This window comes from Mustelus asterias, chromosome 4 (assembly GCF_964213995.1).
Source record: "Mustelus asterias chromosome 4, sMusAst1.hap1.1, whole genome shotgun sequence".
NCBI classification, from domain to species: Eukaryota; Metazoa; Chordata; class Chondrichthyes; order Carcharhiniformes; family Triakidae; genus Mustelus; species Mustelus asterias.
In genome coordinates this window covers 36,991,600-37,005,664 of record NC_135804.1, presented here as the reverse complement: position 1 = coordinate 37,005,664, position 14,065 = coordinate 36,991,600, and the positions used below count along the sequence as shown (strand labels likewise).

The window sequence follows — 14,065 nt, the reverse complement described above, 5'->3', positions numbered from 1 at the left end:
CTTTAACTTTCCAAATATTGATTGGAATCTTTGTAGGTCAAATAGTTCGGATGGGGCAGTTTTTGTGCAGTGTGTGCAGGAGGGTTTCCTGACACAATATGTGGATAGGCCGGCAAGAGGTGAGGCCACATTGGATTTGGTACTGGGAAATGAACCGGGCCAAGTGTTAGATTTGATTGTGGGAGAGCACTTTGGAGATAGTGACCACAATTCGGTGTCTTTTGTTATTGCAATGGAGAGGGAGAGGGCCGTACGGCAGGGCAAGGTTTACAATTGGGGGAGAGGTAATTATGATGCGAATAGGCAAGAATTAGGGGGCATAAGTTGGGAACAGAAACTGTCAGGGAAAGGAACTAATGAAAAGTGGAACTTTTTCAAGGAACAAATACTGAGTGTCCTTGATAGGTATGTCCCTGTCAGGCAGGGAGGAAATGGCCGAGTGAGGGAACCATGGTTCACGAAAGAGGTGGAATGTCTTGTGAAAAGGAAGAGGGAAGCTTATGTAGGGATGACGAAACAAGGTTCAGATGGCTCGATTGAGGGTTACAAGTTAGCAAGGAAATGAGCTGAAAAAGGGGCTTAGGAGAGCTAGGAGGGGGCATGAGAAGTCCTTAGCGGGTCGGATCAAGGAAAACCCCAAGGCTTTTTACTCTTATGTGAGGAATAAAAGAATGACCAGGGTGAGGTTAGGGCCGGTCAAGGACAGTAGTGGGAACTTGTGTATGGAGTCAGTAGAGATAGGCAAGGTGATGAATGAATACTTTTCTTCACTGTTCACCAAGGAGAGGGGCCATGTTTTTGAGGAAGAGAAGGTGTTACAGGCTAATAGGCTGGAGGAAATAGATGTTCGGAGGGAGTATGTCCTGGCAGTTTTGAATAAACTGAAGGTCGATAAGTCCCCTGGGCCTGATGAAATGTATCCTAGGATTCTTTGGGAGGCAAGGGATGAGATTGCAGAGCCTTTGGCTTTGATCTTTGGGTCCTCGCTATCCACGGGGATAGTGCCAGAGGACTGGAGAATGGCGAATGTTGTTCCTCTGTTTAAGAAAGGGAATAGAAATGACCCTGGTAATTATAGACCAGTTAGTCTTACTTCGGTGGTTGGTAAATTGATGGAAAAGGTCCTTAGGGATGGGATTTACGACCATTTAGAAAGATGCGGATTAATCCGGGATAGTCAGCACGGATTCGTGAAGGGCAAGTCGTGCCTCACAAATTTGATAGAATTTTTTGAGGAGGTAACTAAGTGTGTTGATGAAGGTAGGGCAGTTGATGTCATATACATGGATTTTAGTAAGGTGTCTGATAAGGTGCCCCATGGTCGGCTTATGATGAAAGTGAGGAGGTATGGGATAGAGGGAAAGTTGGCCGATTGGATAGGTAACTGGCTTTCTGATCGAAGACAGAGGGTGGTGGTGGATGGAAAATTTTCGGACTGGAGGCAGGTTGCTAGCGGAGTGCCACAGGGATCGGTGCTTGGTCCTCTGCTCTTTGTGATTTTTATTAATGACTTAGAGGAGGGGGCTGAAGGGTGGATCAGTAAATTTGCTGATGACACCAAGATTGGTGGAGTAGTGGATGAGGTGGAGGGCTGTTGTAGGCTGCGAAGAGACATAGATAGGATGCAAAGCTGGGCTGAAAAATGGCAAATGGAGTTTAACCCTGATAAATGTGAGGTGATTCATTTTGGTAGGACTAATTTAAATGTGGATTACAGGGTCAAAGGCAGGGTTCTGAAGACTGTGGAGGAACAGAGAGATCTTGGGGTCCATATCCACAGATCTCTAAAGGTTGCCACTCAAGTGGATAGAGCTGTGAAGAAGGCCTATAGTGTGTTAGCTTTTATTAACAGGGGGTTGGAGTTTAAGAGCCGTGGGGTTATGCTGCAACTGTACAGGACCTTGGTGAGACCACATTTGGAATATTGTGTGCAGTTCTGGTCACCTCACTATAAGAAGGATGTGGAAGCGCTGGAAAGAGTGCAGAGGAGATTTACCAGGATGCTGCCTGGTTTGGAGGGTAGGTCTTATGAGGAAAGGTTGAGGGAGCTAGGGCTGTTCTCTCTGGAGCGGAGGAGGCTGAGGGGAGATTTAATAGAGGTTTATAAAATGATGAAGGGGATAGATAGAGTGAACGTTCAAAGACTATTTCCTCGGGTGGATGGAGCTATTACAAGGGGGCATAACTATAGGGTTCGTGGTGGGAGATACAGGAAGGACATCAGAGGTAGGTTCTTTACGCAGAGAGTGATTGGGGTGTGGAATGGACTGCCTGCAGTGATAGTGGAGTCAGACATTTTAGGAACATTTAAGCGGTTATTGGGTAGGCACATGGAGCACACCAGGATGATAGGGAGTGGGATAGCTTGATCTTGGTTTCAGATAAAGCTCGGCACAACATCGTGGGCCAAAGGGCCTGTTCTGTGCTGTACTGTTCTATGTTCTATGTTCATGCAGTTACATGCCTGAACAAGTAGGCAATCCAAGAGAAAATGTGGCAGTGTGCATGCAAGGCTATGGAACAAGTGCTAAAAAATGGGATTAGAATAGATAGGTGCTTGACGGGGCAAAAGGCCTCTTTTTGTTCTATAAAACTCTTTGACTCCAGAAACTCAGTTGATGGACAGTGAACAAATTTTTTGTAAGATGTCTTATGATTTTCATACTCCATCTATTGCAATGCTTTGAATTGGTCACACTTTCAAAATAGAAATATTGATCAAGAAACAACTTGCCTTTAACAAATCTATGCCAACTAATCTTACTGAAACATAAGATCCTGAGGGGACTTTACAAGGTGGATGCTGAAAGGATGTTTCCCTTTGTGGGGGACACAGTTTAAAAGTAATGGGTCTCCCAATTAAGGCAAAGAAAAAAATTTTCTGTGAGGGTTGTGAATCTTTAGAACTCTTCTCTCGAGAATGGTGGGTCAATGAATGTTTCTAAGGCAAAGGTAGCTAGATCTTTGACTAGTAAGGGAGTCAAAGGTTATCGGAGGTAAACAGAATGTGGAATCGAGGCTACTGTCAGATCAGCCATGATCTTATTAAATTGTGGAGCAGGCTCAAGCAACCGACTGGCTTACTCTTCCTCCTAATTTGTCCATATCTCTGTATGTAATCCTTTTATTTCAAAGTTTGTGAACTTTACCTCAAATTGATTCTGAATTTATGTAACCTTGATAACTTAACAGGTCAATGGTTACTAGACTTGATCTTTAGTCCAACTGCATAGTTTAGAAAATTAATGAGGGTGTAACAATTTTGTCCAGTGCCTTGCTTTCTTCCTTGTTTCATCCGCCAAGAATGCATGTCATCATCTGTGACTTATCTATCTAAAGTTTTATTTTTTTGAAACATCGATCTGGAAGTAATTCCTTTTCTCTCATTGTTCCATATCCTCTGGTGCACTTCTTTCTCACTTCCACCATCACTTGTAAAATCACGTGGAAAATATTTATTCAATGTCTGTTCTATACTTTCATTCTTCACTTTTAAACTCCCTCCTTCATCCAGATGCCCTTACTATTTCCTTTTATTGTAGCTTGATAACTTTTTCATGTTCTTTTCTTTGGCCTTCTGATCTTTTTTCACCTTCCTTCTATACTTTCAGGTTTGTTTTGGTTTTAATGTGGCTCTTTATTCACCTACCTCTATTTTGTTTTATGCTGCACATTTTTGCTGCCAAATATTTGCTGATTTTTTTTTCTGGCTGCTTAACTTTTTTATCTCATTGAAGGTTGCTTCTTCCCGTTCAGCACCTTTTACCTTTGATTGTTAATGTTCCTGTTTTCACGTGGAGCCTGACTGTGTAATAGTCACTATTTCTCAATTGTTTCACTAATCTCATCAACTATTTCTATAGCGTCATAGTGGTTTACAGCAAGGGAACAGGCCCTTCGGCCCAACTTGAACTATTTCTCTCATTTTATTTTCCAGAATGAAATTAGCTTGGTCATTATATAATTTGTATAACAAAGCTGTCTTTTTTTTTAAAAGGCTTTAAAATTATAACAAAGTACAGAGATTCATTTCTAGAGGAATATAATTGAAAAGAGGAAGTGTTATGATAAACTTGATTAGACCACATTTTGAGTACTGTGCACAATTCTGATCCCTTTGTATTTAAGAGTACAGAGGCACTGGAGATGGTGCAGAAAGGATTTACTAAGTCTATTAGTGCCACAGATAGGCTTACATTAACATTGCAATAAAGCTACTGTGAAAAGGAGGATTCCAGAAACTATCAGAACAGGCTGGGGCCGTCTTCTCCAGAGAACAAAAAAGTGCTGAAAGACAATCTAACTGATGTCTTTAAAATTATGAAAGTTTAATAGAGTAGATGCAGAGAAGGTACTTCCACTAGTGCGGAATACAATACTAAGGATCATTAATAGTCACTAATAAAGCCAAAAAGGAACGCAGGAGAAATGTCTTTACTCGGAGTGGTTTGAATGTGGAACTGACTTGCGTATGGAGTAATTGATGTGGATTGCAAAAATACATTTAAGGTAAAACTAGATAAGTACGAGGGAGAAAGAAATTTTAGGAGATATATCAGATAAAATAGTGGAATAAGACATTGATCAGTTGGGTAGAATGACCTGTTTTTATGCGGTAAATTTATATAATTAATGGCTTAGATTATGAGCTAAAATCTCTTTGTAAAGGTTTCATTATGTCAAATATTGTGTTACTGTCTTTAATGTCATTATTTTTTAAATACAATTCAATTAAGTTTGCTTACAAATGACAATTTAAGACAGTCTTCAAATAATCCTTCTGTGCAAGTGATTTTCTAATTCAGGTTGTGCTCTCATTTGTGATCCACTTTTACTTTTGAAATTGCTTAACCGTAACTACTCTGCTTACTAAATAACTGGGTAATTCAGATATTATGGGGGGAAGCTTCTAAATTATATAAACTGTATGTCAGGTCTTTATTCTATCCAACAATCGGTTGTTTTGAAATCCATTGCAGCAATTTGTGACAGTCTTTACATGTCAATAGTTTTATAGTTTATCGTGTTATATTTTTAATCTCTCAGCCATGGAATGAAAAAAATATTTTCATGTCGGGGTATTGCTATTGCAGTGGAATATTTTTGGAACCGCGGCCACCGAAAAATAACGGTGTTTGTTCCGCAGTGGAGAACCAAACGCGATGCCAAAATCACAGGTATGTTCGAAAAACAAAATCTGCATTAAACATTTAAAATGTTGTGATATCTGATCTTGAGCATCAATGTATTTTATATACTAAATTAATAAAAGTGCTTACATTCTTGAGGTAAAGAGTTATGTGCCTGTTTGGCGTTGCTGATGAGAGCAATTCTAAGTACCTCATGAGATTCTTGGTTCTATTTGCATTTACACAAAATGTAAGCTGTTAAACTTTTTTTAGAGCTGCATACTTGTAAGTGTGAGTCTGTATAAATTTAGTCAATAAGATTTGGGCTGTGAAAGCCAGAGGATTTTCGATACAATCATTTCTGCTTGTTAATGTAAGTGCTAGTCTGAAAATTAGAAGGTGAATGTGAAAAACCATCTTTGTTTTTCAAACAGAGCAGCATTTCTTAACTGAACTTGAAGATCTGGGCGTGCTTTCTTTCACACCAGCCAGAACTGTGTGTGGAGTAAGAATTGCATCTCATGATGACAGGTAAACAGCCCACCTTCACTGTATTCTTACTCGAAGGACCATGCAGCCTACTCATGCTTCTAATTCATACGTTTGTATTGCAAGTCACTTGCATCAGTAAAGTTGTGATGGAATATCAAAAATTATTGGGGGCACAAGGTGCTATCTATTCCTTATGGTTTGTGAACAAATTCTATTGATATAGAAGTAATATGATCTAATGAGCCATAACTAGCAAATGACCAAGCTTGCTCAAATTTCTGTACTGTTCCTATTCCCAATTTAAAGTTTATTTATTGGTGACACAAGTAGGCTTACATTAACACTGCAATTAAGTTACTGTGAAAATCCCCTAGTCCCTACACTCCGACGCCTGTTCGGGTACACTGAGGGAGAATTTAGCATAGCCAATGCACCTAACCAGCACTTCTTTCGAACTCTGGGAGGAAACTGGAGCACCCGGAGGAAATGTATGCAGAGACAGGGAGAACGTGCAGACTCCGCACAGACAGGGACCCAAGCCGGGAATCGAACCCGGGTCCCTGGTGCTGTGATGCAGCAGTGCTAACTACTGTACTGCCCTGCCACCATGCTGCCCAATGTATGTAATGATTTTAATTTGTATTGCACCTTTAATGTAGCAAAATGTTGTAGGAGAACCTGGCACCAAGCTGATGAGAGATAACCATAAGCTTGTAATTAAGGATGGAAAAAAGAGCTTAGTGTGGGGTTTGATATCAGCGGCAGGGTTGGGATAGGCCTGTTTCTATGGAATTCAAGCCTGTGTAAATGACAAAAAAGTAGGAAATTGAAGAAATTGAGATGGGCTAGATATGGAGTGGCAAAGTGAAAAATGTGAAAGCACTTCCCACCTCCACTACTTAATAACTGCAAATGACAGTCTAATATTTCCAAACTATTTTTATGCACACATGCTGCAGGTTTCTTTTGCACCTTGCTGAGAAAACTGGTGGAATTATTGTCACTAATGACAACCTGAAGGAATTTGTGTACGAATCTCCAACCTGGAAAACAATAATTCAAGACAGGTAACTAAATGATTGTTTCAACAGTATCCATTTACCATACTGGGCATGCCGTGAAATAACGGCTGTATGTGTGTAGTGTACGTCAGGGCATTTCCTGATATCAGGAGTGACAGAGAGGGATCTGGGAGTTTTGGTGGGTATTAGCATTAGGAAGTCAGTCTGAGAAATTGGGGGTAGGTGTAAGTGCTGGAGGCACTGGCAATGCATTCGAGGAGTTTGAGTACTAACATGCAAGTCTCAGAAAGTGGTCTTCAAGTACAGCCAGACTAGGGAGTAATTTTGGAATGTGTGTACAGTTAAATGCCTTGTGGCATTAATTGGGGTTGCTGAAGTATTGACAACGCTGAATGGAGCAAGACCTAACGGCCTTGTGGATGGGAGGTGACAGAATAATGGGAACCAAATTACCATTGTTCACTTTCTAGTCATGATGTGGAGATGCCGGCGTTGGACTGGGGTAAACACAGTAAGAAGTCTCACGACACCAGGTTAAAGTCCAACAGGTTTATTTGGTAGCAAAAGCCACACAAGCTTTCGGAGCTCCAAGCCCCTTCACCACTCACCTGAAGAAGGGGCTTGGAGCTCTGAAAGCTTGTGTGGCTTTTGCTACCAAATAAACCTGTTGGACTTTAACCTGGTGTTGTTAAACTTCTTACTGCACTTTCTAGTCAACAGACTCCAACCCCCTCACTCCCTATATTCCCATTTTTGTCCTCCTTCATTCAATCCATCCATTATTTTCTTGGTGCTCTCAGGTGTCCAGTCCATCACCTTTCCTGTTAGCAGTTCCTGTCTTCATGAATCCTCCTTTGCCACATGTTAGCCAAAAATATTTCTAATTAAAATAACTGGATGGGTTATGTAATGTCCTGATGTGCACTCCAATTGTGCCGACAGTACAGAAATAGGCAATTTAGTGCACACTTGTGAGGTGACGGACTTTCACAGTCATTATTAAACGCATTTCCATAAATAGAAATTAATTCATTTATGTAATTTCCATATATCAATATTTGAAAAGGATCCTTGTGCTTCAACACTGGTTCGAAAAGATTTAACTAAAATGAATAAAAATATTGCATTTGCAATTGACAGGCTATTTACAACTGTCGTCCTCAAGATCAGTTCTTTTTTTTAAAAAATCAATGCATTTAAAGCTTTTTCAGAATTTGCCACCTGTTCCTGTTCTTAGAAAAGGCAAATTAAGTTTCTGATTCTCAGTGTGAGAAGCGCCTTAATACCTTTCAACAAAAGTTTGCAAACCTGAATAAGCTCAATGGATAGACAACTGGCACTCTTTAAGCAAATGTTTTGTCTCAACAAACCTTGACAATGAAAGAAACATCTTTCTATTGAGTATTATATTGATTTTTGACATTGAATGTTGCAAATATTAAATCAAAAGCAAGGCTCAAATTAACACATTAAGCTTGTGGAGAGGCATTCTGTGCAATATACAAGAGTTTAATATGATTTTCCCCATTTCATTCTTTCTAAGAGTAGTATGGTTCCACAGCCACTAGTAGTCCTCCGATCTTAAAATGGCCAGCCTTCTGTTGAGCTCCACTAATGCTTTATCCATGAATTACAGCACCACCTGGTGACCTGATCGTACTAATGCATCTCCCAGCAAGTGTGACTGGCTATTGGGAGCAGAAAAACTGCCTATACTTTTTATTTTTTCCAGTTGTAGTGAAATGATCTGAGATTCTATAGAAACTAGGAGCTGGAGGAAGCCATTCAGCCCTTTGTGCCTGCTACACCATTCAATATGCTCATCGCTGATCCTCTATCTCAATGCCATATTCCTGCTTTCCCCCAAACCCCTTGATGCCATTAAAATCTAAAAAGGACGATAGATCTCTTGAATATATTCAGTGATTTGGCCTCCACAGCCTTCTGTGGTAGAGAATTCCAAAGGTTCACTATCCTTTGGGTAAAGAAAAATTTCCCCATCTCAGTCCTAACACATCCTGAGATTGTGTCCCTTGGTTCTAAATTCCCCAACCAGGAAAAACATTCTCCCTGCATCTATTCTGTCCAGCTCTGTTAGAATTTTATATGTTTCAATCAGATTTCCCCTCATCCTTCTAAACTCGAATGAATGCACAGGCCCATTTCTTCTCGTAGGACAGTCCCATCGTAACTTGTGTGGACCACCATAATTGTATTTCTGGTACAGCAACAATATTTTGCATTGATTATAGTTGTATAGTGCTGTTCTAAATGGTACATTTACCTGTTTAAGCAATTGAGATTTTTTATCTCTCTAATTAGGATCGGTAAAATCTGGGATCTTCCAGATTTTTGAGTAAAATCCAGTAAAATACTATAATGTTGGAAGTTTAACTTCATATTGAATTTGAGGTTATTCTAATTGGTGATCTAATGCAGATATGTCCTGTTAAATGTTTGACAAACTACATACATTGCTCATTCTTCCAGTTTGTACTTTCAAACTACAATTAAAAATGTACCATTACGAAGTTTAGGAGTTGTTGTCAAAACTACACTATATATTTATTCACATTGGAAAAGTAGTATCCAGGTTCCTAACTTAATAAATTATCTGACTAGAGGTAAATTAGTGCTGGAGTTCACAGCTCCTACAATTTGCCACAAAGTGATGTTTTAATCTAATTTGATTTCCAGTTTAGGCAATGATTGATATCCGATTAAATTGTGTGTTTTCAAAGACTAAATACGTCAACTTTTTTGGAGGGAGAAATGGACAGTTTTCCACAAATTCATCTAGAAATCTTGCAATGATTTTTGTTTTAGTGCACATTTGTTTTGGTAAGCTGTAAACTATTTATTTATAAATTAGGTTACTACAGTATACATTTGTTGGAGACATATTCATGATACCAGATGATCCCCTTGGGAGGCATGGACCTGGATTGGAAGCTTTTCTGCATCAAGCGGGTGTTAGCAGGTATTTGTTTCAAGACACCGTATGTCAAATGTTTATTCAGCAGGAATTGCTCACATTATTTTACGGCTTCTTCCACAGTTCAATTTTTTTTAAAACAAGAAAAGTTTTTTTGTATTTTTGATTTTTTTTTTCCACATGTGGGGTATAGTTGCATGCCTGCTAGGAATCTCCAGTGTCTTGCTGAAGTTTTTAAAGTTCATTTATTAGTGTCACAAGTAGGCTTGCGATGAAATTACTGTGAAAACCACCTAGTCGCCACAATCCACACGCCTGATCAGGTACACCGAGGGAGAATTTAGCATGGCCAATGCACTTAACCAGCGCATCTTTCAGACTGTGGGAGAACACCTACGCTGACACGGGGAGAATGTGCAAACTCTACACAGACAGTGACCCAAGCCAGGAATCGAACTCCAGTCCCTGGTGCTGAGACAGCAGTGCTAACCACAGTGCCGCCCTTAGAGTAGTTCTTTATGCTTGAATCTAGGTATTGTCAGTAGCGACAACTGTAGGAGTTGCAATTATGTGTTCACCTGACATCGGTTATGTGTTGTAGCAGGGAACACTGAATTTTGTTTTGTCTTCCTTGGGTACTTATTCCAGCTATGGCACTTCTGTTGTCAACAATACTGAATCAGCAGTCTCTCAGGATAAAATATGAAACCTTCCTGTGTTTCATTGTTTAGCTGCTAAATACTTGCACCATCTGAGCCAATATAGAGTTGCTAACCGTTTTTGTAATCTATATTTGCTGTATATCCTCAGGTCAGTTAGTATTAAAGATGTAGCTAAATCCTGATATAATGTGCCATTCAGAACTACATCCTCAGGAGCCAGTGTAGCTTCATGAGTGAACTGCAAAGCTACGAAGTACTTTGGGTGTCCTAAACATGTGAACAATTAATGCCAATTATATTTTTTGATTGACAATCTGAATATTCACCTCCTCTGATAACTCAAGTAATTTTTTTATCTCGCTCTCCATTCCAAAATGAATTTATATAAAACACTTGTATTGCCCCTTTTTCTCAGCCTTTCTAAAATCCTTTTTTTTGGAGATTTCCTACATTCTATTCATTTCTAACTTATCTACTGTGTGCGTGTTGTGCCTTTTATTTAGTTTAATATGTAATTACCTATTCTCACAAAACTTCAGCCTTCAGCTCATTCACATTTATCTTTGCTGAGATATATTTGATTTATATCTTTTGCATCTCTTTACCTAAAAGTTGTTTGAAGGTTTTCATGAAGAGACCGTAACCTTGAGTAAGGTGATTTAACAGTGCACCATGTAAAATTCCTTCTGAAGAGAGCAGTTGTTATGTTAAGAGTTCCTTAGAAAAACCAGTAGGCCTTTCGTTTTGGGTAACATACTCTGCCTGTTATTTGGAGAAATAACTGGAACAGGTGAAAGAGGAAATGTATAATGGAAGATGGGAAAATGGGATGAGATCATATTGCTGATTAGTCATGCTATTGTGTTTATTATAATTTTCTGCATGTTAATGCTCTTGCTGCTGATTGGAAAACTGCAGAAAGGATAGTCATGTGTTTCTTGAGTGAAGGTAGCCGGATGTCAGTGATGAGAAGGCAGTGGCATCCTTTACATATTGAAAACTTGCTTTGTGAAGGAATGCTACAGTGAGTTAGAACGCTTTAAGGAGCTGAGTCTGAATCCAGCCTGTATTCACCTTTGATAAATGCAAGTCCTGTTTGAAATGAATTTGGAAATTCTCGACCAATCTTCCTGAGCATTGTCTTCGCTTGCTATGCAAGTTATCAGATTCCTCACCATCAACATCATGAGGGTCAGCACTGATGAGAAACCTAACTGGACCAGCGGTATAAATACCGTGGCTACAAGAACAGCTCAGAGGTTGGATGTTCTGCAGCAAGTGATTCACCTCCCAGCTCACCAACCTTTTCACTAACTACAAGGCATAAGTCAGGAGTGTGATAGAATATTCTCCACTTGCCTCAAACTCGACAACACCCTGGTAAAGAAGCTTGATTCCATTTCCCTCCATCAGCACAACTTGACTGCTGTGTGTACCATATCCAAGATGCTCTGCGGCAACTCACCAAGGCTTCTTTGAAAATATCTCCCAAATTTGTGACAACAGCTACCTGGAAGTACAACAGTAGCATGGGAGTGCCACCATTTCCAATTTCCCCTCCTGGTTTCGCTCTATTCTGAATTGGAAACATACCACCATTTCTGCATTGTTGCTGGGTCAAAATCCAAAACCCCATTTGCAACTGCACGGAGAGTAACTTTACCACGTGGACTGCAGTGGTTAAAAGAAGCAGTTTATCATCACCTTCTCAAGGACAAGTAGGGATAGGAATTAAATGTTGTTCTTGTTAACAATGCCCACGTATGTGAATAAATGAAGGAAACGGTTTCAAGCTAGAGAAAAGCAGGAGGTAACATCTCTTGGAAATATTTGCCATAGAAGGTTCCAAATTAGTGGAAAATTAAATGTATTTTGAAAGTGTGCCTGGCAACAGTCATGTTTTCCAAATTAAGCTAGCATTTTTTTATCATGTTTTAGAAAACATGCTGACTGTCTTAATTACTAGTGGTGTTCCAGTGGCAGAAATGCCTCCCGCCTGGTAGTGTGTCAGCGGTATTTCAGCACAGTGAGTGAAGGGTGGGGAGGGAATCCCTGAAACACAGTCAGCAGCGAGGCAGCTAATAGACATACAGTGGCGGGTTGCATTTTAAATGGTTCCAGAATTCCTGCAGGGGCCACAGAGCCGAATCCCACTCCAGGAAGAGCAAGGTGGTGATGTGGGGTGAAGTATTCAACAGATATGTTCCTGAACCTTAAGGTTAATTTTCAGCTGAAGGGAAGCTGGATGTTTTCACTTCACCAATCATATCCCCGTTCTCTGTATCGGACAGGCCTGACAGAATTCCATGCATTCCATTTGACAGGCTATTGATGGACTTTACATTCAGAAATGTGAAAGGAGTTCATAGTTTTGCAATTTAGATAGTGGCTCTGATTACAAACCGAATTGAAAAGGGGTCTTCAACCGAAAGAGTTGGAGAACAACTGTCTTAAAATCATGCTCATATAGAAACAGCTAAATATATGGTGATATAATAATCCATTATATAGCAAATTGCATTTCCAGGAATTCTTTGAACTGAACTAATGTCCTTTCATACTTTTTTTTTTCTTGCCTTTTTAGGACTGTACCAGAGAGGGCAAATTTAATGCCTGGTCCAAATTTACCATTTACAGCACCACCTGCCATTTTTCCATTCATCGTGAGACAACGTGGGATCCCCCCTTTACGATCGAAAGAAGAAACTGAACAGCTAAAACAAGAGTTGTTGAAGATATTTCCTGAATTCCGACAAAGGCAGAAAATTGATCAGATTCTAGCAGCACAGCCACACATGAGAGACCCGAATGCACTTTCTGCAATGGTGCTGGATCAAGAAGAAATTGCAATGTAATGAATCTTGAAATGTTTGTAATGTTAGAATATTACTGGTCATTTTTGGGTACCAAATCTAATTTCACAGTTGACCTGTTGTAGAGGGATAAGGCTCTTCTTCAAAGCACCATCATTCCTTGTCTCAGAAGATGAGCTTTTAACCAAAAATATTGAGGTTTTGCCCAATCAATGATTGGGAGTATTTCTATGGGACAAAGACTACCACAACTCTCGTCTCGATGCAGCTTACATGTCCTCCTTCTGTGACAGCTGGAGTAATGCTGAGTCAAATGTTTCTTTATTTTATCTGCCTCTTTTCAGTCACGGACCTGTGATGATGGAGATAGCTTGAAGAACAGGGTGGGGAAAATGTGGTGTTCTTCGATTATCCTTACACTTTACGTGAAGTAATATTGAAAGATCTAAAGGAATACTTAGTAAGTAGGTTTTTATCAATAGATTTGCAAATACTGAATCTTGGTTGAACTTTCGTTAATAGACAAGCCAGTGTATAAACTGGGTGACGTTTTATTTAATTACTGGCGACAAGAACATGTAAATAGTACAAAAAATATATATTTTTGTTCACATATTCAAGTGTAAATTTCAAAATCAAATTCTTGGATTGGTTAACAACACTCTTTTTGAGAATGTATTTTGTTAAACAAACTAGCGGGTAAAACTAGCTGTAAGCATTGAACAAAAGTACTGAAAAGACTTCAAATCAATCACTACTGAAATGCTTAAAACCAGATTAAATTTATACTTTAATACTTTGTTTTCTAGTATGCTACTCCTTATTTCTCAACAAGTTTCTAAAATGTAGCATTTCCCAGTATTCTTGTCAATAGACTGTAGGAAAGCTGGCAATCGAATTAAGGGATTCCCTGATCATTCTGCACATTTAACCATTGATAAGAGCCGTACAGACTATGATAATCTAGAAGTTCGATCCTTGATCATTGCTGCATTAACTGATCAGATCTGTG

General features: G+C 39.5%; 1 protein-coding gene across 1 annotated transcript in view; it reads left to right on the top strand.

The window, feature by feature from the left end:
* Window positions 1-13,566, top strand: part of n4bp1 (nedd4 binding protein 1) — a 31,976-nt gene extending 18,410 nt beyond the window's left edge. Inside the window, exons 3-8 of the mRNA XM_078210848.1 lie at window positions 5,047-5,177; window positions 5,564-5,660; window positions 6,581-6,688; window positions 9,516-9,623; window positions 12,825-13,091; window positions 13,398-13,566. Coding sequence (XP_078066974.1) covers window positions 5,047-5,177; window positions 5,564-5,660; window positions 6,581-6,688; window positions 9,516-9,623; window positions 12,825-13,091; window positions 13,398-13,428 — 742 coding nt within the window. The 3' untranslated portion in view covers window positions 13,429-13,566. The remainder of the gene's footprint in view (window positions 1-5,046; window positions 5,178-5,563; window positions 5,661-6,580; window positions 6,689-9,515; window positions 9,624-12,824; window positions 13,092-13,397) is intronic.
* The last annotated feature ends 499 nt before the right edge of the window (window positions 13,567-14,065 follow it).